The sequence below is a fragment of the Crinia signifera genome, chromosome 12 (assembly GCF_055691185.1).
Source record: "Crinia signifera chromosome 12, ASM5569118v1, whole genome shotgun sequence".
Classification (NCBI taxonomy): domain Eukaryota; kingdom Metazoa; phylum Chordata; class Amphibia; order Anura; family Myobatrachidae; genus Crinia; species Crinia signifera.
This window is the reverse complement of record NC_139228.1, coordinates 9,767,495-9,794,452: the sequence shown is the minus strand read 5'-3', so window position 1 is coordinate 9,794,452 and position 26,958 is coordinate 9,767,495. Positions and strand designations below refer to the sequence as shown.

General features: G+C 49.1%; 2 protein-coding genes across 4 annotated transcripts in view; both read right to left on the bottom strand.

Annotated features, from left to right (window-relative positions):
- The window catches only part of CFAP45 (cilia and flagella associated protein 45), a 129,924-nt gene extending 112,684 nt beyond the window's left edge, over window positions 1–17,240 (bottom strand). For both annotated transcript variants that reach the window (XM_083167737.1, XM_083167739.1), the window contains exon 1: window positions 17,234–17,240. In XM_083167737.1, the coding sequence (XP_083023863.1) occupies window positions 17,234–17,236 (3 nt within the window). In that variant the 5' untranslated portion in view covers window positions 17,237–17,240. The remainder of the gene's footprint in view (window positions 1–17,233) is intronic.
- Window positions 1–26,958, bottom strand: part of IGSF9 (immunoglobulin superfamily member 9) — a 72,677-nt gene that overhangs the window by 36,768 nt on the left and 8,951 nt on the right. For both annotated transcript variants that reach the window (XM_083167734.1, XM_083167735.1), the window contains exons 3-4: window positions 25,774–25,965; window positions 11,897–12,049 (exon numbers count right to left, since the gene is read on the bottom strand). In XM_083167734.1, coding sequence (XP_083023860.1) covers window positions 11,897–12,049; window positions 25,774–25,965 — 345 coding nt within the window. The remainder of the gene's footprint in view (window positions 1–11,896; window positions 12,050–25,773; window positions 25,966–26,958) is intronic.

Below are 26,958 nucleotides of genomic sequence, written 5' to 3'. Positions count from 1 at the left end.
TATACGAGGTTACCTGTACTACAGCGCCGTGGCTGGGGCGGTTTGGATGGGTCTATATGAGGTTACCTGTACTACAGCTCCATGGCTGGGGCGGTTTGGATGGGTCTATTTGAGGTTACCTGTACTACAGCGCCGTGGCTGGGGCGGTTTGGATGGGTCTATTTGAGGTTACCTGTACTACAGCGCCGTGGCTGGGGCGGTTTGGATGAGTCTATACGAGGTTACCTGTACTACAACACCGTGGCTGGGGCGGTTTGGATGTGTCTATTTGAGGTTACCTGTACTACAACACCGTGGCTGGGGCGGTTTGTATGTGTCTATACGAGGTTACCTGTACTACAGCGCCGTGGCTGGGGCGGTTTGGATGTGTCTATACGAGGTTATCTGTACTACAGCGCCGTGGCTGGGGCGGTTTGGATGAGTCTATACGAGGTTACCTGTACTACAACGCCGTGGCTGGGGCGGTTTGGATGTGTCTATTCGAGGTTACCTGTACTACAGCGCCGTGGCTGGGGCGGTTTGGATGTGTCTATACGAGGTTACCTGTACTACAGCGCCGTGGCTGGGGCGGTTTGGATGTGTCTATACGAGGTTACCTGTACTACAACGCCGTGGCTGGGGCGGTTTGGATGAGTCTATACGAGGTTACCTGTACTACAACGCCGTGGCTGGGGCGGTTTGGATGTGTCTATATGAGGTTACCTGTACTACAGCGCCGTGGCTGGGGCGGTTTGGATGTGTCTATTCGAGGTTACCTGTACTACAGCGCCGTGGCTGGGGCGGTTTGGATGAGTCTATTTGAGGTTACCTGTACTACAGCGCCGTGGCTGGGGCGGTTTGGATGAGTCTATACGAGGTTACCTGTACTACAGCGACATGGCTGGGGCGGTTTGGATGGGTCTATTTGAGGTTACCTGTACTACAGCGCCGTGGCTGGGGCGGTTTGGATGAGTCTATACAAGATTACCTGTACTACAGCGCCGTGGCTGGGGCGGTTTGGATGAGTCTATACGAGGTTACCTGTACTACAGCGCCGTGGCTGGGGCGGTTTGGATGGGTCTATATGAGGTTACCTGTACTACAGCGCCGTGGCTGGGGCGGTTTGGATGTGTCTATATGAGGTTACCTGTACTACAGCTCCATGGCTGGGGCGGTTTGGATGGGTCTATTTGAGGTTACCTGTACTACAGCGCCGTGGCTGGGGCGGTTTGGATGAGTCTATACGAGGTTACCTGTACTACAGCGCCGTGGCTGGGGCGGTTTGGATGAGTCTATATGAGGTTACCTGTACTACAGCGCCATGGCTGGGGCGGTTTGGATGAGTCTATATGAGGTTACCTGTACTACAGCGCCGTGGCTGGGGCGGTTTGGATGAGTCTATACGAGGTTACCTGTACTACAGCGCCGTGGCTGGGGCGGTTTGGGTGGGTCTATATGAGGTTACCTGTACTACAGCTCCATGGCTGGGGCGGTTTGGATGAGTCTATACGAGGTTACCTGTACTACAGCGCCGTGGCTGGGGCGGTTTGGGTGGGTCTATATGAGGTTACCTGTACTACAGCGCCGTGGCTGGGGCGGTTTGGATGGGTCTATACGAGGTTACCTGTACTACAGCGCCGTGGCAGGGGCGGTTTGGATGAGTCTATACGAGGTTACCTGTACTACAGCGCCGTGGCTGGGGCGGTTTGGATGAGTCTATACGAGGTTACCTGTACTACAGCGCCGTGGCTGGGGCGGTTTGGATGAGTCTATACGAGGTTACCTGTACTACAGCGCCGTGGCTGGGGCGGTTTGGATGAGTCTATACGAGGTTACCTGTACTACAGCGCCGTGGCTGGGGCGGTTTGGATGTGTCTATACGAGGTTACCTGTACTACAGCGCCGTGGCAGGGGCGGTTTGGATGAGTCTATACGAGGTTACCTGTACTACAGCGCCGTTGCTGGGGCGGTTTGGATGAGTCTATACGAGGTTACCTGTACTACAGCGCCGTGGCTGGGGCGGTTTGGATGAGTCTATACGAGGTTACCTGTACTACAGCGCCGTGGCTGGGGCGGTTTGGATGAGTCTATACGAAGTTACTTGTACTACAGCGCCGTGGCTGGGGCGGTTTGGATGAGTCTATACGAGGTTACCTGTACTACAGCGCCGTGGCTGGGGCGGTTTGGATGAGTCTATACGAGGTTACCTGTACTACACCGCCGTGGCTGGGGCGGTTTGGATAAGTCTATACGAGGTTACCTGTACTACAGCGCCGTGGTCTGGGGCGGTTTGGATGAGTCTATACGAGGTTACCTGTACTACAGCGCCGTGGCTGGGGCGGTTTGGATGAGTCTATACGAGGTTATCTGTACTACAGCGCCGTGGCTGGGGCGGTTTGGATGAGTCTATACGAGGTTATCTGTACTACAGCGCCGTGGCTGGGGCGGTTTGGATGTGTCTATATGAGGTTACCTGTACTACAGCGCCGTGGCTGGGGCGGTTTGGATGAGTCTATACGAGGTTACCTGTACTACAGCGCCGTGGCTGGGGCGGTTTGGATGAGTCTATACGAGGTTACCTGTACTACAGCGCCGTGGCTGGGGCGGTTTGGATGAGTCTATACGAGGTTACCTGTACTACAACACCGTGGCTGGGGCGGTTTGGATGAGTCTATACGAGGTTACCTGTACTACAGCGCCGTGGCTGGGGCGGTTTGGATGAGTCTATACGAGGTTACCTGTACTACAGCGCCATGGCTGGGGCGGTTTGGGTGGGTCTATACGAGGTTACCTGTACTACAGCGCCGTGGCTGGGGCGGTTTGGATGGGTCTATATGAGGTTACCTGTACTACAGCGCCGTGGCTGGGGCGGTTTGGATGAGTCTATACGAGGTTACCTGTACTACAGCGCCGTGGCTGGGGCGGTTTGGATGAGTCTATACGAGGTTACCTGTACTACAGCGCCGTGGCTGGGGCGGTTTGGATGGGTCTATATGAGGTTACCTGTACTACAGCGCCGTGGCTGGGGCGGTTTGGATGAGTCTATACGAGGTTACCTGTACTACAGCGCCGTGGCTGGGGCGGTTTGGATGAGTCTATACGAGGTTACCTGTACTACAACACCGTGGCTGGGGCGGTTTGGATGAGTCTATACGAGGTTACCTGTACATGGGGGTGAGCCCATCATTTTGGTCAAGAATTTGTAAAAAATTCCTGCTATTTAAATGCAAATGTATCATTATAATTAGTAATGACTGAATAGTGCACCTGCATTATTTTCCTTTGTGTGTGGCACTACAAGTCTTAGCAAGGTAGCAACTTCCATTACATACAGGTAGGCTGTGCAGTCCAAAATATTTTATTTTCACGAACTACATACACATACATATCAATCCATAATAATACACTGTAGGACGCTCTGCGCTTATTACACACAACTGTACATTACCGCTCAGGTCCCCCCGTCCCATACTACACATTACAAGTCATGCAATGTCCCCCCCATACTACACATTACAAGTCATGTATCCCCCCTCCCCTACTCCACATTACAAGTCATGTATCCCCCCCTCCCATACTACACATTACCGCGCAGGTGTCGTCCCCCCCACCCTCCCATACTACACGTTACCAGTCATGTATCCCCCCCATACTACACAATACAAGTCATGTATCCCCCCCCCATATTACACGTTACCAGTCATGTATCCCCCCCATACTATACATTACCAGTCATGTATTCCCCCCCCATACTACACGTTACCAGTCATATATCCCCCCATACTACACATTACCAGTCATGTATTCCCCCCCCATACTACACGTTACCAGTCATATATCTCCCGCCGTATTACTCTTTACCAGTCATGTATCCCCCCCATACTACACATTACCAGTCATGTATCCCCCCCTATACTACACGTTACCAGTCATGTATCCCCCCCTATACTACACGTTACCAGTCATGTATCCCCCCCATACTACACGTTACCAGTCATGTATCCCCCCCCATACTACACATTACCAGTCATGTATCCCCCCCATACTACACGTTACCAGTCATGTATCCCCCCCATACTACACGTTACCAGTCATGTATCGCCCCATACTACACGTTACCAGTCATGTATTCCCCCCCCATACTACACGTTACCAGTCATATATCTCCCGCCGTATTACTCTTTACCAGTCATGTATCCCCCCCATACTACACATTACCAGTCATGTATCCCCCCCATACTACACATTACCAGTCATGTATCCCCCCCTATACTACACGTTACCAGTCATGTATCCCCCCCTATACTACACGTTACCAGTCATGTATCCCCCCCATACTACACGTTACCAGTCATGTATCCCCCCCATACTACACGTTACCAGTCATGTATCCCCCCCATACTACACGTTACCAGTCATGTATCCCCCCCATACTACACGTTACCAGTCATGTATCGCCCCATACTACACGTTACCAGTCATGTATCCCCCCCCATACTACACATTACCAGTCATGTATCCCCCATACTACATGTTACCAGTCATGTATCCCCCCATACTACACGTTACCAGTCATGTATCCCCCCTATACTACACGTTACCAGTCATGTATCCCCCATACTACACGTTACCAGTCATGTATCCCCCCCATACTACACATTACCAGTCATGTACCTCCCCCATACTACACGTTACCAGTCATGTATCCCCCATACTACACGTTACGAGTCATGTATCCCCCCTATACTACACGTTACTAGTCATGTATCCCCCATACTACACGTTACCAGTCATGTATCCCCCCCCCATACTACACATTATCAGTCATGTACCTCCCCCATACTACACGTTACCAGTCATGTATCCCCCCCCCATACTACACATTACCAGTCATGTACCTCCCGCCGTATTACTCTTTACCAGTCATGTATCCCCCCCATACTACACATTACCAGTCATGTATCCCCCCCATACTACACATTACCAGTCATGTATCCCCCCCTATACTACACGTTACCAGTCATGTATCCCCCCCTATACTACACGTTACCAGTCATGTATCCCCCCCATACTACACGTTACCAGTCATGTATCCCCCCCATACTACACGTTACCAGTCATGTATCCCCCCCATACTACACGTTACCAGTCATGTATCCCCCCCATACTACACGTTACCAGTCATGTATCGCCCCATACTACACGTTACCAGTCATGTATCCCCCCCCATACTACACATTACCAGTCATGTACCCCCCATACTACATGTTACCAGTCATGTATCCCCCCATACTACACGTTACCAGTCATGTATCCCCCCTATACTACACGTTACCAGTCATGTATTCCCCCCCCATACTACACGTTACCAGTCATGTATCCCCCCCATACTACACGTTACCAGTCATGTATCCCCCCCATACTACACATTACCAGTCATGTATCCCCCCCATACTACACATTACCAGTCATGTATCCCCCCCTATACTACACGTTACCAGTCATGTATCCCCCCTATACTACACGTTACCAGTCATGTATCCCCCCCATACTACACGTTACCAGTCATGTATCCCCCCCATACTACACGTTACCAGTCATGTATCCCCCCCATACTACACGTTACCAGTCATGTATCCCCCCCATACTACACGTTACCAGTCATGTATCGCCCCATACTACACGTTACCAGTCATGTATCCCCCCCCATACTACACATTACCAGTCATGTATCCCCCATACTACATGTTACCAGTCATGTATCCCCCCATACTACACGTTACCAGTCATGTATCCCCCCTATACTACAAGTTACCAGTCATGTATCCCCCATACTACACGTTACCAGTCATGTATCCCCCCCATACTACACATTACCAGTCATGTACCTCCCCCATACTACACGTTACCAGTCATGTATCCCCCATACTACACGTTACGAGTCATGTTTCCCCCCTATACTACACGTTACTAGTCATGTATCCCCCATACTACACGTTACCAGTCATGTATCCCCCCCCCATACTACACATTATCAGTCATGTACCTCCCCCATACTACACGTTACCAGTCATGTATCCCCCCCCCATACTACACATTACCAGTCATGTACCTCCCGCCGTATTACTCTTTACCAGTCATGTATCCCCCCCATACTACACATTACCAGTCATGTATCCCCCCCATACTACACATTACCAGTCATGTATCCCCCCCTATACTACACGTTACCAGTCATGTATCCCCCCCATACTACACGTTACCAGTCATGTATCCCCCCCCATACTACACATTACCAGTCATGTATCCCCCCCATGCTACACGTTACCAGTCATGTATCCCCCCCATACTACACGTTACCAGTCATGTATCGCCCCATACTACACGTTACCAGTCATGTATTCCCCCCCCATACTACACGTTACCAGTCATATATCTCCCGCCGTATTACTCTTTACCAGTCATGTATCCCCCCCATACTACACATTACCAGTCATGTATCCCCCCCATACTACACATTACCAGTCATGTATCCCCCCCTATACTACACGTTACCAGTCATGTATCCCCCCCTATACTACACGTTACCAGTCATGTATCCCCCCCATACTACACGTTACCAGTCATGTATCCCCCCCATACTACACGTTACCAGTCATGTATCCCCCCCATACTACACGTTACCAGTCATGTATCCCCCCCATACTACACGTTACCAGTCATGTATCGCCCCATACTACACGTTACCAGTCATGTATCCCCCCCCATACTACACATTACCAGTCATGTATCCCCCATACTACATGTTACCAGTCATGTATCCCCCCATACTACACGTTACCAGTCATGTATCCCCCCTATACTACACGTTACCAGTCATGTATCCCCCATACTACACGTTACCAGTCATATATCCCCCCCATACTACACATTACCAGTCATGTACCTCCCCCATACTTCACGTTACCAGTCATGTATCCCCCATACTACACGTTACGAGTCATGTATCCCCCCTATACTACACGTTACTAGTCATGTATCCCCCATACTACACGTTACCAGTCATGTATCCCCCCCCCATACTACACATTATCAGTCATGTACCTCCCCCATACTACACGTTACCAGTCATGTATCCCCCCCCCATACTACACATTACCAGTCATGTACCTCCCCCATACTACACATTACCAGTCATGTACCTCCCCCATACTACACGTTACCAGTCATGTATCCCCCCCCCATACTACACATTACCAGTCATGTATCCCCCATACTACATGTTACCAGTCATGTATCCCCCCATACTACACGTTACCAGTCATGTATCCCCCCTATACTACACGTTACCAGTCATGTATCCCCCATACTACACGTTACCAGTCATGTATCCCCCCCATACTACACATTACCAGTCATGTACCTCCCCCATACTACACGTTACCAGTCATGTATCCCCCATACTACACGTTACGAGTCATGTATCCCCCCTATACTACACGTTACTAGTCATGTATCCCCCATACTACACGTTACCAGTCATGTATCCCCCCCCCATACTACACATTATCAGTCATGTACCTCCCCCATACTACACGTTACCAGTCATGTATCCCCCCCCCATACTACACATTACCAGTCATGTACCTCCCCCATACTACACGTTACCAGTCATGTATCCCCCCCCATACTACACATTACCAGTCATGTATCCCCCATACTACATGTTACCAGTCATGTATCCCCCCATACTACACGTTACCAGTCATGTATCCCCCCTATACTACACGTTACCAGTCATGTATCCCCCATACTACACGTTACCAGTCATGTATCCCCCCCATACTACACATTACCAGTCATGTACCTCCCCATACTACACGTTACCAGTCATGTATCCCCCATACTACACGTTACGAGTCATGTATCCCCCCTATACTACACGTTACTAGTCATGTATCCCCCATACTACACGTTACCAGTCATGTATCCCCCCCCATACTACACATTATCAGTCATGTACCTCCCCCATACTACACGTTACCAGTCATGTATCCCCCCCCCATACTACACATTACCAGTCATGTACCTCCCCCATACTACACGTTACCAGTCATGTATCCCCCCCCCCATACTACACATTACCAGTCATGTACCTCCCCCATACTACACATTACCAGTCATGTACCTCCCCCATACTACACGTTACCAGTCATGTATCCCCCCCCCATACTACACATTACCAGTCATGTATCCCCCATACTACATGTTACCAGTCATGTATCCCCCCATACTACACGTTACCAGTCATGTATCCCCCCTATACTACACGTTACCAGTCATGTATCCCCCATACTACACGTTACCAGTCATGTATCCCCCCCATACTACACATTACCAGTCATGTACCTCCCCCATACTACACGTTACCAGTCATGTATCCCCCATACTACACGTTACGAGTCATGTATCCCCCCTATACTACACGTTACTAGTCATGTATCCCCCATACTACACGTTACCAGTCATGTATCCCCCCCCATACTACACATTATCAGTCATGTACCTCCCCCATACTACACGTTACCAGTCATGTATCCCCCCCCATACTACACATTACCAGTCATGTACCTCCCCCATACTACACATTACCAGTCATGTACCTCCCCCATACTACACGTTACCAGTCATGTATCCCCCCCCCATACTACACATTACCAGTCATGTATCCCCCCATACTACACATTACCAGTCATGTTTCCCCCCATACTACACATTACCAGTCATGTATCCCCCACATACTACACATTATCAGTCATGTATCCCCCCCATACTACACATTACCAGTCATGTATCCCCCCATACTACACATTACCAGTCATGTATCCCCCCCATACTACACATTATCAGTCATGTATCCATACCCCCCCATACTAAACATCTCCCCCCATACTACATGTTACCGGTCATGTATCCCACCCTCCCCCCATAATAAACATTAATGGTCATGTATCCTAAAACACACACACGCTACACATTACCAGTCATGTATCATTTATGTGATATCCCCTAACACTCATAATAGATCATTTATACAGCGATTGTTATGTATAGGGACTCTAACCTCTACAGGTTTTAGCACAGACATATAGGAGATGTATATGTATGGGAAAGGCTTCTACACCAATGAGAGCACACACGCCCCTTACTCCATGGTATCAGGTCACATGACCACTTGGCAAGCACCCTCAAAGCCACATACTTCACACAACAAGGTGCAACATGGAGGTTTACTGGTCAGGCGCTGTTACTTGAGCTGCAGGTGGTGGAAACAGGATAACCTGGAATGCATTTCCTGATTTCACCACACCCGCGGTTGCAGCGCTCCGTACATTTGGTAGGAAGCCATAAGCTCTAAGTTCCAGGCACATAAATATAAATGTAGCAGCAGTGAAAACAAGGTCATTAAAAACAGGTCAAGAAACCTGAGGTAAAAACGAGCACGGCCCGTGTTATTCTCACCCACCATGGAATGTGGCGGTGGTACGCTCCGTAGATGGTTGGCTGGACACGCCAACACTAATTTAACCGCTCTTTGTCAAAATGACAGTGCCTAATAATGAAGATGAAGAACCGTGTTCATTGCCTTGTATAGCGCCAGCATATGCCATTGTGTTCATGAGGTTCTTCTTCGACCCTGGTGAAGATGATACAGAGGCCTTCAAGTCTCAATCCCTTGAGATGCTCCTCATACTGTACTTCTGTCAGGAGGAAAAGGCGGGAGGGGAGAGTGGCTGGAAGTCAGGGGTCAGGTCTGATCTAATTAGGGTGAAAGGACATTTCTCCATGTCCCGTTTCAGTTCTCTGGCTTTATGGCACGGACAGGAAAAGTTGGCTTTCATCTATGAACACAAGGACAAAACCCAGGGGATGGGGGGATGTTGGAGGATGGGTGGTTGAGGATCTCGGAGGACAAAAAGCTCATCCCAGGCAGGTTAAATGAGGAGGCAGGAAGTTAGGAACACCCTCTCTCTGTGCTTTATCGATAGCCTCTGCTGCGAGGATTAGAGTCACTGTGGGGATGTCATTGCCTTCTCCATAGGTTCCCCTGACGAGGTTGAGCCGTCCTGGCTGAGTGCGCACGTCGGAGCAGGGAGCAGCAGTGGGGGGGCGAAAAGCGCTGATAATCCCCACATTCGCACGGTCACTTCAAAAGGAGCGGCTGAAGTAACCTATAGCTGTCCGGATGCCAAGCACTTATCTGAAAAGTTTCTCTAATACCCGGCGCTTAAGTGGAACTTTTGTGGGGACATGTTTACCTGAAACACGACTGAAAGCACACCGAAGACTAGTGCTGGGTAAGGGGCAGCCATTGTCACTGTTCATTGGTGCCAGGTAGCACACAAAATGGCTGCCTCCACTGGCTAGAAGCAACATGTAGATTGTAACCAAATAATATCTTTCGTTTTGAATAAAACAGTATCTGAAAGGATCAGTTATGAGGCGCAAATCACCAATGTTTCTCTAGGTGCGCAACTCACGCCACAACTGCGCAAATGTAGGCGCATGACACTGCAATGGAGCACGTGTACCTTCGCCGCTTATAAAGATATATCATTTTTTATTTTATAAGGAAAAACAATATTGTTAATTCCATACTACATAAAGTGTGTTGTACTAAGTACTATTGCCCCAACACACTCATATTTCAAACCGCAAACTTCATCTAGAGGCTACGCTTAGCAATGGGAGTACCGCCATTTACCAGAGGGTTTCAGAGAGAGCTGGCACAGGGCTGCCACCGCTGCGCCAGCCAGAACAGTGATGAAAGTGTTGTTCTCAATTTTGGCAGCTGTACCCCTATCTCAATATGGGGCATTGTAGTTGGCAGGGAGGGACGTTTCCACACTCACACAGAACAGATCAGCCCAGCGTGGAAAGGCTTCTCTCCAGCCGCAGATTATTTATCTAGCTGATTTTAATATAAAGATTTATGAAATGCCCGCGCCAACCTCTGCCAATCGCTTTACCCTTGGTTAATGGTGTCATGTTAAAAATGACTTTATTTTGTATATATACATAGACATGACAACAAAGTCTGAATATTCAAAATACCAACTTTAATGTAGGTAAAACACGTATCTCATGGTCCGACGTTTCGGGGTCCCATATGCCCCGTTTTCAAGGCGAGAGATAAAAACACATTAGAGTGCCTACCTTATAAAAAAAAGAGAGAGCCCTCCACCTGGACCGGCTGCTCCGATCGTCTTCTGGGAGGGGCGGGGGGCAACTGCGTCAGCTAGCTTCCGCCTCCCGGCCCGCCTCTCCGCCCTGCGCCGCCGGGTAACCTAGGTGATCTGGCCGGTGTCCCTCTCTGGCTGATTAATCGCAGGTGTGCCTAGGGAAAATGCAGGCACGCCCAGGTGTTGTAGGGGGAGGGTGTGTGACGTCAGATCCAGCAACGGTTAGGCTGATTTCATCGCAGCCATCGCAGTACGTCCAGGGCTATGCGGCGGAGTGGTGACCAGGGGGGGGTGGGGCAACGTGAATCAGGCCCAATGTCTGTCCTGCCGTTATCAAGCGCAACTCACTAAGCGCAACTCACTAAACCTGACATGGCGTCGTTACTGTAAGTTGGCAACAAATGTCACCCGCTGATGTCCCCTTAAACACAGAAATCTGATCCGACTACGCGCCTCAAAGTGTGACCGTGTTTCCTCCATCTTACACCTGATGTTGGGTCAGTATGACTGATATGAGGTGCAGTTTGATGGCCGTGAGGGGAAGTGGAGGCCTACCTGCTCCGGCCCGGCGGGACAGCAGAAAGAAACAGAACACCACACGTACTGACCCAAAATATACACTACTCACACGCACATACATACACTGATCTCCCAAGAATGATGGCAAGACTTACAGTTCACAGTGAGATGGATCCAAGTCCCATTTTTGAAGTCCTCGTCGCCATGGTGACGGTCCAGAAACAACACCCTGCATTCATACCACCCCTGGTCGTCCGAGCGAAGGGAGTCTATGCGTAAAGAGGCGCCTTCTTCGATCCGGGTGCGCCCTGTGACAGGACACAAATATACAAGAGTAAACCACAAGACCGAGGGGTCACCAGCAATGTCTTTACAGTCGTGTATGAATATGACTACTCTTCACAGAGTTCCCATTCAGCCATATATTACCCCCCCCCCCCCCTCAAAAAAAATCCCTTATCAAACATGCGTGATGGCGGCCATTTTGTGCCCGTGCGGCCAGTCACACCTAGAGAATCAATAGGTTGCATTCAAATTCAGCGCACAAAATGGCAGCCATGAGACGAGGACTGTGGGGAGACTGTTACCTGAACTTTATAACAATAATTTTCTAGATTTTACCTCATTGCATGCTCTGCACTCTGTACTGAGCTAAGCCAGACAGTACAAATATACAGTACATCTTACAATATGTCAGCGCACACTAATAACTTTCACATTCTGATGCGGCAGAACCATAAATATATATATTTAATGAAGATGAGGGACAGAGGCTCTGGGGTGTCTCAAAGTGTGAAACGCCAGGAGGGTGTGTGAGGCTGGGATATGTCACCCTTATTATAAGACTGGTGTCTTCTGGCTCTTAAGATGGGACACAGAGCAGGGCAGCTGGGCTGACAGGAGAATGGCGTTTCAGTCCATCCCTTGAGATAAGAGCGCCTTTTAAGGGAGCAGAATTTGGGAATAGTATTTACATGAGGCGTCTCAGCGATGAGCCAAGCCCGGGCTTCCCATGGGATTGGGACATCAATTACTGCACAGAGGACAACAGAGATTCACAAATGTCACACAGGGCTTTATTAAGTAAAACAAAAAGCCAAAAGGTGCAATAAGCTGTGCTAAAAAAAATAATGGAGGTTGCTTTGACAAGAGGTCATCGGGTCAAGGGTCATCTGTAATGGCTGCTCTGTAATGTGATGTTATCAGCAGACAGACACCTAATAAACAATTATAGCCTAACAACAAATGGCTAAAAAACACAAAAACAAAACAAAAACATAACAATCTAAAAGAAACAATTAGCGATATAATATTAAAAATGGAAAATAATGTTTCTGAGGAAAACAATTCTTAGCTAACCTTGGGGTATAATCACTCAGGAGTATACGTGCTACATAGGGGGATTTTAACAGCAGTAACAGAGTATTACAGCAATTCAAATAGATAGTTTGTTACATAACTTAAGGCGGCCTTTCTTAGGAAGACTACATAAAAATTTTAAAGCGTACAATATATGGAAAACTGCCCCGGAGGCCCCGCTAGGATACGCGACCTCTATTCATTTTTGCGGATTCTAGTTTCTGGGTTGTATTTTGGTCACACAGAAAACAGCCAGATGAGATGGGAGATAAGTCGGAGAGGAGCAGAGTCAATCTCCTTAATTGCCTGGTGCTATTATCAGTCGCCTGATCCGATCAGGACGACATTAGCCAAATTCCAATTGGCTAAAACCCGGGAGTCTCCAGCTAGCAGATAAGCCCCAGATAGACATTGCGTATGGGTACACACAGGCTTAGGCACACGAAGCATTAGCTGAATCTGAGACACAGGTCCAGATTTCAAGGGGTGTCCTTAACCCCTGCACCACCGGTGACCTAGTCTGCAAGTGCCACCAGTCTATTTTTCCAGTCTTTAGTTTTGAAGTTATGACGCATACTCTGACCACGGTGGCCGGATCCTGCTGGTTGCGACGCGGAACCGACGCAGCACCCTGCTCTTGCAAATCCAAACCGGGGGGCATCTATCTCCTACAGACGCTTGCAGCTGCCTTTGAATTCTATTTACACTGAATTGCGCAGGCGCTTCTCGCGGAGGCGCAATTCATTACAATGATGAATTAGTTCCAAAGTCGCAAACAGATATAAAGTATCGCATGACAAATTTATCATCACAAGTCTGATGGTGCGAACTGGGTGAATTACGTTGCGAACAGGACGCATTTTCAGATAAAACGATGTTTAACAGTACGACCGTCACTAGCAGAGTTGCAAAGGACGTGGCAGCGTACTCGTGTCAGACGTGGCAGTGTACTCGTGTCAGATGTGTCAAGTTCCGTGGCTTATTATAGGTAGTTGTAATTGAGGACACAAACTGTACAAACACAACTCAAAAATATCATAAGACACGCAGCACACTCCTAATAAAATAAAGTATTATGAAAATTTATTTCTAGAATTGCGTTCTAGGGTTAAACTTTGTAAGAGGGGCTCTCTCTGTGTACCAGTCAGTATGGTGGCTACCCTGCGGCCTGGTCTATCCCACACTGGGAATAAAAGGGGTTAAATGTGTCATTTAAATCCTGGACAGCATGTTGCCAAGGTCGGCCAGGGTCCTAAGGAAATCCCTTTAATTATCATACACAAAGGAAGACAACAAAGCCACACAAACTGGGGCATACGCGGGGACAAATCTTTCAAATCTGGGGCAGTCCCTGGAAGTTGGGGACAGATTTGTCATGTGATAGTAGAAGAGAAGAAGAATACAGATCAGTAAACATGCACTAAGGTCATAATACAGTAGTAAGTACCAAGCAGACTTGTCTCTCACAATGCTAAGGAACTAGAGGGGGGAGGGGTATACATGAAACTGGGTGGAGTTTCTGGGTTAATCGGATAAGATAAGAACCATGAAGGGGAAAAAAAAGACTGAAGTTGCAGTGATTTGAGCTGCGGTGACATCACTGGCTGCACATTGCAGGTGTACAAAGTGGTTAGTGGCTCAGTTACAGAAACATATATTTCCTAACAAGGGAACCGGCAGCGGCAGAGGAGTTACAAAGAGTTATTTCATATATATCACCCAGCTCCTTAACACATCAAAGTCAGATATTGCCTTAGACACATAACACAGACAGGAAGCCCAGAAACGTAGTCCAGAAAAGGCAGCAAGTAATACAGACACAATACATTCCACTAAAAATAATAATCCAGTAAAATACATTGCAGGCTAGTGTCTGTGCAGCGTTTGCATGCGCTTTACACAATACATAGGGGGGGATATTGTGGTTGATTTGCAAGGCTACGAATTCACAGCCTTGCAAGACCACCAAACCCTGCCCGGCAAATACCCAGCCGCGCGAACAAACGCGTCCGTACATGCGCAGAAACGCACACCATCGGCCCCCCCGTGTGAACGCACACAGAAATGTGAACCAATCTGAACAAGGGCCAGGATCCGTTCACTACACATTTTCACGCATGCACAATCCCCGACCATCTGGGACAGGAGTGAATTTGGCCCGCTGCGAGTGGTTCTGAATCGGCCTCATTGTTTGCTGCCTCTTAGCATTGAGGTCTTGGGTTTGACTCTGACCAAGACACTGTGTGGAGTTTGTATGTTCTTGCATTTACATGTGTTTGCTCCAGGGACTCCAGTTTGCACCCACAATCCAAACACATTGAGTGAGATAGGGGGTTTAAGGGGAGTTTTATCAAACCTGGGAGAGAGATAAAGTGAATAGAGATATAGGGCCAGATGCACTAAGCTTCAACAGTGATAAAATGGAGAGTGATAAACTCCAATCAGCCAATCAGCTCCCGTCTGCCATGTTACAGGCTGTGGCCCTTATTCTGGTTCACTCACAAAGGCAAATTCCTTCTGAAATAGACAAAACCTTGTGCGCTGCAGGTGGGGCAGATGTAACTTGTGCAGAGAGAATTAGATTTGAGCAGTGGCAGTCCCCGCAAGGTAAAATCCGCCACTGTCTTTGCCTGAAGTGCACTGGCTTCATTGTAACTGGCAGTGACTTCCTATTGGAAGTCTGACCTGCCAGTCACTCAAGGCAGTCCTATTGGGAGGTGTTCCCTCCCTCCGGGATGCCTCTCTCTGCACAAATGCGCGTCAGCCCCCAAAACGGGTTCTGCGCATGCGCAGTACCGCGGACCATACTACGCCTGCGCCGCAACCCGGGAACCCGATCAAGCGTCCAGGGGCTGCTGGAAAGGCAGTCCCCGGAGGCTCGGGCCAGTGCATGCGCAATATGTATGAAGGTACTGCGCGTGCACTGACCCAATGCAGGGGACCGGGGAGCGTGGCGGTGACCGGGGACGCAGCAGCAGTGGAGGGGGGGGGGGGGGGCAAGGAATTTGCCTTTGCGATTGAACCAGAATAAGTGTTTGAAAAAGTGTTTGAAAAATGTCAGGCAGGAGCTGATTGGCTGGCTGTTTATCACTCTCCATTTTATCACTTTTGAAGCTTAGTGCATCTGGCCCAAAGTGGGTAGAGATAAAGTGCCAATCAGCTCCTTAATGTCATTTTTTAAACAGCCTGTAACATGGCAGTTAGAAGCTGATGGCCGGTACTTTATCTCTCAAAGCTGTAAATAAATCTCCCCCATAGATTGTACGCACCACTATGGACCCTTGCGGTTGACTAAGTATTCTCGGTAAAGCGCTGCGATATATGTGTGCGCTATACGGATATTTGCATTGTAGCGGCGTGCAGAGGGTTAATAGTCTGCCTGGACCCCTTTGGGTTATACTCCCTGCTGGAGACCCCACCCACACCCCATGAATATTTGGGTACCCCGGAGATAACCAGGCTGTGAATCTCATTGGCTGCCCGCCTTCCTGGCGAGAGGCAGAGCTGCTCGGCTCCTGCGAAACCCTCGGCTTCTGGGTTTAATATGATGGATGTATATTTAGCAGCCGGATATAAAGACTTAGCGCCTCCTCTGATGTCAAAACCCTCCATTAACTTCCATTCATGATTTTTTTTTTTTTTTTAGGAACATTATTGTTGTCTAAGTAACGAGCCATCCTGCTTAGCAACCGACATTGAAAGGATCACACAAAGGAGGATTCTGGGTAAAGCGAGGAGGGGCGGCATAATTGCTCGGTGTGTGTCGAATGCCCTCCTATATTCTGCACTTGGCAGGGAGGATTCACTCACACAAGTCCTGTCATGATGAACACTCAGGGGGCAGTATAGCACAGGGGTGCGAGCTGGTACCTGTGCCAGTCAGGAACTGGGTGATCCCTATGGAAACAATAATACAAGTGCTGCTGCAGCAATTCCAACCAATGCATGAAGGTCAACATTCAACTGGTCGACCCCCAAAGGTCGACATGTGACATAGGTCGACATGGCTAAGGTTGACACAAGTATTAGGTCCACAATGGGAAAGTCAACAGTCAAAAAGCCGACCTGAGGTTTTCAAATTTATTTTGTCCTGAATGTCGACGTAAGTCGACATGGACACCGTATCAGTGTACCATGTCTTCCCCACATGGCTCGCTGCACTCAGCACACTGATATATTCTCCCTCCGTGCCTTAGTGGGTGGTAGGGCATAAAATACCGCCTGTTGCCTTTGCTGCCCTATGTCATATGTCAACCTAAGCCCCAAGTCGGCTCAAAAAAATGTGAAAAACCCATGTTGACATTTTGACTGTCGACCTTCTAATGTGTGTGTCGACCTTCTGACCCTTTGTCAACCTAAGCCCTGTCGACCTAATATTGATCTTCATTGTGGCAACCAAGTGACCGTATCCCGTTACGGACTTTGGGCCAGATGCACTAAGCTTCAAAAGTGATAAAATGGAGAGTGATAAACAGCCAGCCAATCAGCTTCTGCCTGACATCTTTCAAACACAGTCTGTGACATGGCAGGTAGGAGCTGATTGGCTGTTTATCATTCTCCGTTTTATCACTTTTGAAGCTTAGTGCATCTGGCCCACAGTGAGAATTCTTTGGATTGACGGGAAACCACCGTTTATTTTGTGGGTGATAATTCAGAAATTTAGGTGCGTTCAAGGGGGGGGGGGGGGCGCCTGCAGTCCTGTAGGTACGTGACACGTCTCCAGCGTCTAGTTACCGCGCTAGTCCTGCGCGTCCATACACTCACTCATGGAGTCGATGCTGCCATGACCTTCCATGCTGCGAATGGCAGGAGTGCTCCTTACTGGCCAAGTCCTAGTCTGAGAATTAGAAATGATTACCTATTGAAGAGTGAAAGACTGATATACTGAATAACATGAACTCCTGGTATTTCCAGCAGACCCGCCGTAGCACCGAGCCCAGCAATCTCTCTGCACCCTGATCCTGGCAGGGAATCCAGTGTTACTGGTTATAGGGAGGGATGAAAGAGATAAATGAGGCAGGGAAAGGGGGGTGGATAATAAATAGGGGAGGGGGAGCGAGGGAACTTGGTGGGGGGGTTAGAGAAGGATCAAAGTTAACAGCATTTTTCAAACTTTCAAAAGATGCACCAGGGGAATGTCAGGGCGGTTTAGCTGCGTTCATTAACCCTTTGTTGCCGGGACCGTGCGGCAGGCGCAAACACCACGGCAGCAGGGGGAAAAAATTTAACGTCTCCTATTATTTCAAGTTGAAATCTTTGTCAATGGCGCATCCCGTTCCTTCAGTCTCTGCTAACGTACACCCAAACAAGGTAACATGTTTGGGCCGGAGGATAGAGACACGCAGAGGCATGATACAAGAATTGGCCCACGTGTGACCCGCACAGATCACACTTACGGAGGCGTGGCACAGCTTCTACTAATGGGGTGGTTGGTGCTTTATCTCTCTCCACGTTATCTCTCTCCAATGTGTAATAGGGTGAGAAACCAGAGGTGTAGGAGCCTGATTCAGTACCGTTTGCTGCTGACGCCCGAATCCCCTCGGTAACATGTGAGGCCGAAGGGGAGAGAAATGATTTGATAATTGCTGACCATCGAATGATTTATTTCCCAGTCTAAACTGACTTTTATTTGAGTCGGAGTCCGCCAAAGAGTGGGCAGGCACGGACGTCATGTGATGACAGCCACCCGCCCCCCCGGCTGGAATTGGCCTACCTGCATTCCCAGGGGACGCCCCTAAAACACTTGGTGTCCCCCTGCTCCGGACCGTGCCTGCCCCCACCCATTCGAACGCATCGGCGACTGTGATATTCGCCATGCAGTGGGCTGCGTAAGGACACATCACACTGTAGTGCAAGGACACGTCCACGGACTGCCACGTACTGTGCCCACGTGGAGCCCCTACAGGGCCTGGGAGAGGATTTAGGAAGGGACGGAGTGTCCCCCAGTGCACAGTTTATGACTCTGGCTACTGACAGAGTCCAATCTCTCACCCATTTTATAGCAGGCTAACAAAGAATAGGAGTATTTATTGGAGGCAGTAAAATGCTGGCCCGCCCTGGCCAGAGAAAGCTGTTCTCTATGACAGGAACACGGTGTGCTGTATTACAGCGACACAGGCCAGTGCCGCTGTTAGTAATTACATCAGATGTCCAGACCGCCATACAGCTCTCCGAACGTATACTCCATTAAAATAATAGGTTCATCTCCAGAAAACGCGGCCTGGTAATGGAAACTGGATGATTATATGTTACATAAAGTTGTCAATGTCCTGTTTTCAAGGTGACAGAACGGAAAAACGTCAACACTGAGTAAGGCGTCAGGAAATATCGGTTAGACGCGGGAGCTTGCAATCTAGTATAGTAGCAAAAAAACAAAGGAGATTACGCTATATGCGGCTTACGTTCTAACAGTGGTATAATGTACACATCTAAGCAGAGGAGCTTACACTCTACCGGTCGTCTATATGTAGTTGACACCGCTATTACGTGGACTGATAAGCCAGTGGTATAATGTACACATCTATGCAGAAGAGCTTACACTCTACAGGTTGCCTATACAAGGTTGACACTGCTGTAACGTGGGCTGACGTGCCAGTATTATAAGGCACCATTCGGATTCGGTATGAAATCCCAACGGTCAAAATCCCGACAGGGTCAAAATCCCGAATGGGTCATAATACCGACAAGGACAAAATCCCGACATGGACAAAATCCCGACATTTAAAATCCCGACATTTAAAATCCCGACATTTAAAATCCCGACATTTAAAATCCCGACATTTAAAATCCCGACAGGGTCAAAATACCAACATGTAGAATGTACAGGTGAAACAGTCAACATGACTTACGGTCGACATGGTTTTTCCCACTGTTTTTTTGACCCGAATGTCGACACAGTCAAGATGGACACAGCTGGAAGTGAACCGCGGCCCCTCGCATAGCTCGCTTCGCACGCAATGCTTCGGGCACGGTGCCTCGCTGCGCTCGGCACACTATTTTTTTCTCCCACCACGCCCTGGTGGATGGTAGGACATGAAATACCGCCTGTCGGCACGTCGGGTCAAAAAACAGTGAAAAACCCCATGTCGACCTTACGACCTGTCGACGGAAAGTCATGTTGACTGTTTCACCTGTACATTGTATATGTCTGTATTTTGACCCTGTCGGGATTTTAAATGTCTGGATTTTGTCCTTGTCAGTATTTTAAATGTCCAGATTTTGTCCTTGTCGGTATTATGACCCATTCGGGATTTCAACCCTGTCGGGATTTTGACTGCATCCCAATGTACACATCTATGCTTAGACTTGTAGTACCACAAGTCTGAGACCCAAAGGATAAGTACTTCTGATTAGAACTATCCGGAATTACAGGCTGCCTGTTATCCCTCGGAACACTTTGCGGAATGTGGGATCCGGCATGCAGCGGGCCCAGCTTCAGTCTCTCCCTGAATATCACACTCAACGGCTCAGCTCTCCTTACTCCAGCGAGTACGTCGTACAATGCAGAGCCAGTGATTTGAGACTTTGTAAAATGCTAGCGCACCCCTCTCATCTCCCCTCCCTCCGAGCCCAGCCCCAAACACGCTGGGAGCCCTCCTCTCTCGTCCACCTGGTAACCACGGAGATGGAAATTTAAATTGGAGCATTTGGACAATGCCGGGCTAGGCCGCAGAGCCTCCCTCTGCCCCCCACTCTTGCGAGATGCTCTGCTTGAGCGTTCCTTTCTTTGCCCGGCGCTGAAAATAAACAAGCTGTTGCTACAGGAGCCGGGTTTGATATGGAATAGCCACGGACGGAGCTGATCCTGGCGTCTCCGAGTGATTTCATATCCAATCACTATTCCGTCTCCACAATCCTTTGTTTCTGCTCTCTCTCCGCTTTCAAATTACGCCCCAAGACAGGGTCATGTATTATGCCAGTTGTCGTGGAAACTACAAGTCCCAGCAGGTTCCTGATTGGAAGGGCATGCTGGTACATCTAGTTCCACAGAAGTTGGAAATTCTGGAGACCTGTGCCAGAAAAAAAGTTGGCACCTACTATACCATCTATGATGCCGTCAGTCTGTTTATTTAAGTCAACCTTTGATCTATTTCCTCACGTTACAAACATCTTATCTCCAGGCGCGTCTCATCATCTACGCTGGACTTTTATTAGACGTAGGTTGCTGGTATTAATAAGCTGCCTAAATAACTATCGATCAATATAATAAGAATATTTTATCAACTTTTCCCATGTCACACAATCCACGGCCTGGCGAGCTGGCTCACTTACAGTTACATTAGCCTAAACTTGCACTGACATGCGCCTACATTTGACTTCAGCAACTAATATAAAGCATTGTTACCTAGGAGACTGCAAGTCAGTTGTCCAGGAGCACATTCTGAGTAAAGGAACAATAAGGAGTGGGGGATAAATGACACATAGTGTGATTATACAACACATGAAGGGTTATATGTTATTCCTACAGTGCTGCAGAGAGTGACATGATGACTGGCCATTGTACTTGCTGGGACACTGAGGACAGGAGACACATACAAAGCCCTGTATATGTGAGCTATGGGCTTCCGTGTAGGACAATACACCTGCTGAGTGAGGAGGGAGATCACTGAGGAGAGGGGGAAGGGGCTTACATTACAGTCAGGGGTCTTCAGACCCTTTCCACTCTGTGGTCCTTCTCCATCTAGTGCCTGTCTGCTGACAGAATAATGAGATCTCATTAACCATGGGTGAGCCCACAGGTGACCAGCAGCCTATAAACGTGAGCCCACAGGTGACCAGCATGTATAACACAGGTGACCAGCAGCCTATAAACATGAGCCCACAGGTGACCAGCAGCTTATAAACGTGAGCCCACAGGTGACCAGCAGCTTATAAACGTGAGCCCACAGGTGACCAGCATGTATAACACAGGTGACCAGCAGCCTATAAACGTGAGCCCACAGGTGACCAGCAGCTTATAAACGTGAGCACACATGTGACCAGCATGTATAGGTAAGCCCACAGGTGACCAGCATGTATAACACATGTGACCAGCAACTTATAAACGTGAGCCCACAGGTGACCAGCATGTATAACACATGTGACCAGCAACTTATAAATGTAAGCCCACAGGTGACCAGCATGTATAGATTAGCCCACAGCTGACCAGCAGCGGCAGCCTATAAAGGTCAGCCCACAGGTGACCAGCGTGTATAGGTGAGCCCACATGTGACTAGCGTGTATAGGTGAGCCCACAGGTGACCAGCATGTATAGGTGAGCCCACGGATGACCAGCCTGTATAGATTAGCCCACAGGTGACCAGCATGTATAGATTAGCCCACAGGTGAACAGCGTGTATTGGTAAGCCAACAGGTGACCAGCGTGTATTGGTAAGCCAACAGGTGACCAGCGTGTATCGGTAAGCCCACAGGTGACCAGCGTGTATAGGTGAGCCCACAGGTGACCAGCATGTATATATAAGCCCACAGGTGACCAGCGTGTATACGTGAGCACACAGGTGACCAGCATGTATAGATTAGCCCACAGGTGACCAGCATGTATAGATTAGCCCACAGGTGACCAGCGTGTATTAGTAAGCCCACAGGTGACCAGCGTGTATTGGTGAGACCACAGGTGACCAGCGTGTATTGGTAAGCCCACAGGTGACCAGCGTGTATAGGTGAGCCCACAGGTGACCAGCGTGTATAGGTGAGCCCACAGGTGACCAGCATGTATAGGTGAGCCCACAGGTGACCAGCATGTATAGGTGAGCCCACAGGTGACCAGCATGTATAGGTGAGCCCACAGGTGACCAGCGTGTATAGGTGAGCTGACAAGTGACCAGCGTGTATAGGTAAGCCCACAGGTGACCAGCATACAGACTGTAAGGGTAAATAACGTTGCTTTTCTAGAGAATATTAGACGCCACCAGAGGCAGCTCTCTGTCAGATGTGATCTGGTGACCTATTCTCCACCAATGGTCTCTCATTGTACAAAGCAGGCCTGCGGACAACATGCAGCCAATGACCTTCTGTCATCACCTATAACACCACCTCTTCCATATGCAAGTCTACAGTTATAGGTTGGTGATAGATAGATAGATAGATAGATAGATAGATAGATAGATAGATAGATAGATAGATGTGGCCCTGTACATAGGCCACGATTTATGTTTTTGCTGGTGGGTACTCAATCCAAAAATATAGGGGAGTGGCTTCATGGGGAATGGGCGTGGCCACAAATAATAACAATTTATATTACGCAACATAGTTGTCTCCAATATTCAAATTACGGCAGCAGTGCCAGGTACATAAATGCCCCCCCCCCCTCCCCCCCAAAGTGCCAAGTACATAAATGCCCCCACAGTGCCAAGTACATAAATGTCCCCACAGTACCTGTGCCGGCAATGAGGGAGGGGGAGTGCAGTGGGATAGGGGCGGGTGGGCTGCTGCTGAGCTACTCAGCCAGTGCGCACTATGCACGCCGACGTCAGACGCCAGTGCCACACAGAATGCACAGGCTGTCCCGCCCCATGTCTGCGTATTACTGCATGGACGGAATACACTCTTCCGGGCCGGTGATGGGGATGCTACAACCGCAAATTAGCAAGTTAATACTGCGGTCCAGCAGCAGGACTCGGGCCCATGGGTGGTCATCAATTTCTGTGGGTGCTCAAGCCCTTGAGCACCCACTGAATAGGCGCCTATGGCACTATAGGTGCGCCATACTCTCTCTGTGCCCCCTGCAGCAGGTCAGCAGCCCGGAGCAGACACAGAATGAATGACAGCTTGCCACACTTGCTTTACAGAAATGTTCAATGTGGATTGGTGGATTCATACCCAGGGGGTGGGGCCAGTGTATGAGTGCGCTGTTTGCACTCACGAATAGGTATTCAACTCATACACCCCTCACCCTTGTGCTTGTGTCACGTGACCTGGCGAGACACCTGCGCATGCAAATGATCTCATTCACACCTGCCCCGTCACTTCAGGGGTGACTTCTCCATGAGGCAGAATTGGTGACTTCCCAGAGTGTAGATTTACAATTTCCCACAGCAGCGTGGAGGGTAAATTGGGCTGTTCCCCTCCCCTGGCAAACTGGCTGCTGTGGAACACTGAACAATGCACAGATAATCTCAGTGACACATAAACGCTGCGAGTACAAATCCCCCAGCGTACGTCTCTCACGTTCCCCACCCAGGGGCCCGAGGCTACACACTTGTTATGGAGTGACCGTTGGGTGCCCCTCCCCTGCTACTGAAATAAAAGGATCCTTTGTCCCGGCAGCAGACAATGGGTGTCGTCCCTGTAGAATAGGAGCTCATCTCTGGTGACAGTCCTCGCTGTCACCCGTCGCTGGGGCCTACCCAACAGAAGTCAGGGTGGGAACCCACGTGGCCAGCTCTGCCCTGCTCCTATGCTCACCTGCCAGGAACACTATAATAATTACACGTCTTAGCGTGTATTAATCCTGGGACACGTGGTTCCCCGTCAGGTGGTCACAACAGTTTTGTGATTAAATCCAACATACACGGGGGAATCCAGGTTCCACATGATTGCACACAATCCCGTTAGTCTCTGAGCACAGGGCTATAAGTGCGACTTCTAACTGGTCAGCTGGTCCTATGTAGAAGGTTGGCACATCTCCCTCTAAGGGTCAGATGCACTGAGCTTCAAAAGTGATAAACAGCCAGCCAATCAGCCATGTCACAAGCTCGGTTTGAAAAATAACAGGTAGGAGGTGATTGGACGGCGTAGGACAATGTATAAGACAAGAATATTTGTTCTTAGGAACAGAACAAATCATATCATTACAACTTAATCTCTGAGTAGATTGTAAGCTCCTCTAAGCAAGGCCCTCAGGACGACCCACACTGGTCCCAGAGACCATGTGCCGAGTTATTGTGTACTGTGGTACAGTTTTGGGCATACAAGTATGATGTAGCGAGAGCTGTCTGGCCTCTCTGGAGTAACCACCCGCTCACAGCGTTGAAGCCCCTTTCCTTCCTCCTAGCATCGGTGGTAGGGCGTGAGTAATGCAGCCTGACACCCCACAAACTTGGGCCAAACCACAAGGCGTCCTAATTACCCTGAGCGCATTTCTTCCCCTTAACCTCTCAACTTCCAAGATATCCCGGTACCCCAACAAATGCATGAATATCTGTAAGAGAGGGAAGGAGGGGGATTACTGTACCAAGAGCTGACAATCTGTTTAGTGAGGATGGAACATGTGACCTGTTTTTGCATTATTCTACAATAAAACACCCAGAACAAATAATGACAAAGTCCCTGCTCAGATTAGAAGCCGTAAAAAGCCTTTTAAGATCCTGGCAACCAGTAGCACGCCCAAGACGGTCATTATCCTCCACTGACCTGACTCCACCAGCCCACCTCTGTGTTATACAGAGTCACTGGTGCGTCCACTTCCTCATTCCCCAAACCACCTGCCCCTCCTGCCAAGCCGGACCGGGCTCTTTATATTACAACAGGTAGCAAACAAGCGGCTTTGTGTCTGGCTGTGTAATCCTATCCCCGGGCTCTGGTGACAGATAAGAGATCTGTGGAACTGCTGAGGATCAGTTATAATCGCCCCTCGCTACTGTTACTACGCCGTAACGCCCGTACTGCGCAAATTACCGGAGCACAAACATACATGAAACACAACATGGCCATTGCTGGTGCATCCGGTACTTACCGAGGTACTGTGGGTCCACGCGGGGGGAGTAGAGGCCGAATTTGATAAAGATGGGGAGGATGAAGCCAAAGCGCACCCACTCAATGACATAGAGGGGAGGGCGCCCCGTGTCCTGGTGGAGAATGTTGCACCCCAGCACCGCACTCTCTCCAGCGCGGCCAACCACTGTCTGAGCGTCTGATCGGATGGCACCTGTGGGGGGGGGACAATGAGAATAGCTTTTGTTTGGTATCTAGATAGATAGATAGATAGATAGATAGATAGATAGATAGATAGATACAAAGGGCCTGATTCAGAGGTGGGAACAGCGCCCGTGATTGCACATGCCCCTTCGCATAAAGAATTAGGTCGCTAGGTTGACAATCCCAAGGTCGACAAGAGTTTTTCACATGTTTTTTTCCTGTACCGAATGTCAACATAGTCGACATGGACACCGTCAAAAGTGTACCGCGTCCCCTCGCATGGCTCCCTGCGCTCAGCACACTACTCTATTCTCCATCCACACCCCTGTGGATGGCAGGGCAGGAAATACCGCCTGTCGACACATGTCTGCGCGTAATAAACACTCATGTCAACCTCTTGACTGTCGACTTAGCCATTGTTGATCTTTTGCTTGTGCCGACCTTCCAAACCTGTCAACCTTAGGCATGTAGAGGAACATTTTATATCAGGGTTCTCCAAAGCTGGTCTACAAGGCAAACAGTACAGGTGTAGGGATATGACACATGGTATAATGAAACTGAATGAGGTACTAATCACATGTGCTCAAGCACCAATATCCTTAAAACCTGGCCTGCTAGGCAGGGGCGGATTAAGCCTTCGGGGGGCCCAGGTCACTTTAGACAGGGGGGCACCCTCCCACTGTCATTACTGCCTGCAAACTGCACAGGGGAATATTACACTGTCAACTAAAAAACAGAGTAAGGGCAGTATAAACTTGGTCAATGGGTAACTGCGGGGGGGGGGGATTAATATATATATATATATATATATATATATATATAGATATATATACACCACATGAAAAGCCTGTGTTTGTCCCTCTGTACATTACTCTGTAGGAGCCCTGACAGGCTCTGCGCTACCTCTGATTAAAAACCCTCCCATGACGAGGCCGCTGCTGCTGCGCTTTTCCATGGGCCTGAGAAGCATGTGACGAGCTCCATCAATCAGAGCTCAACACAA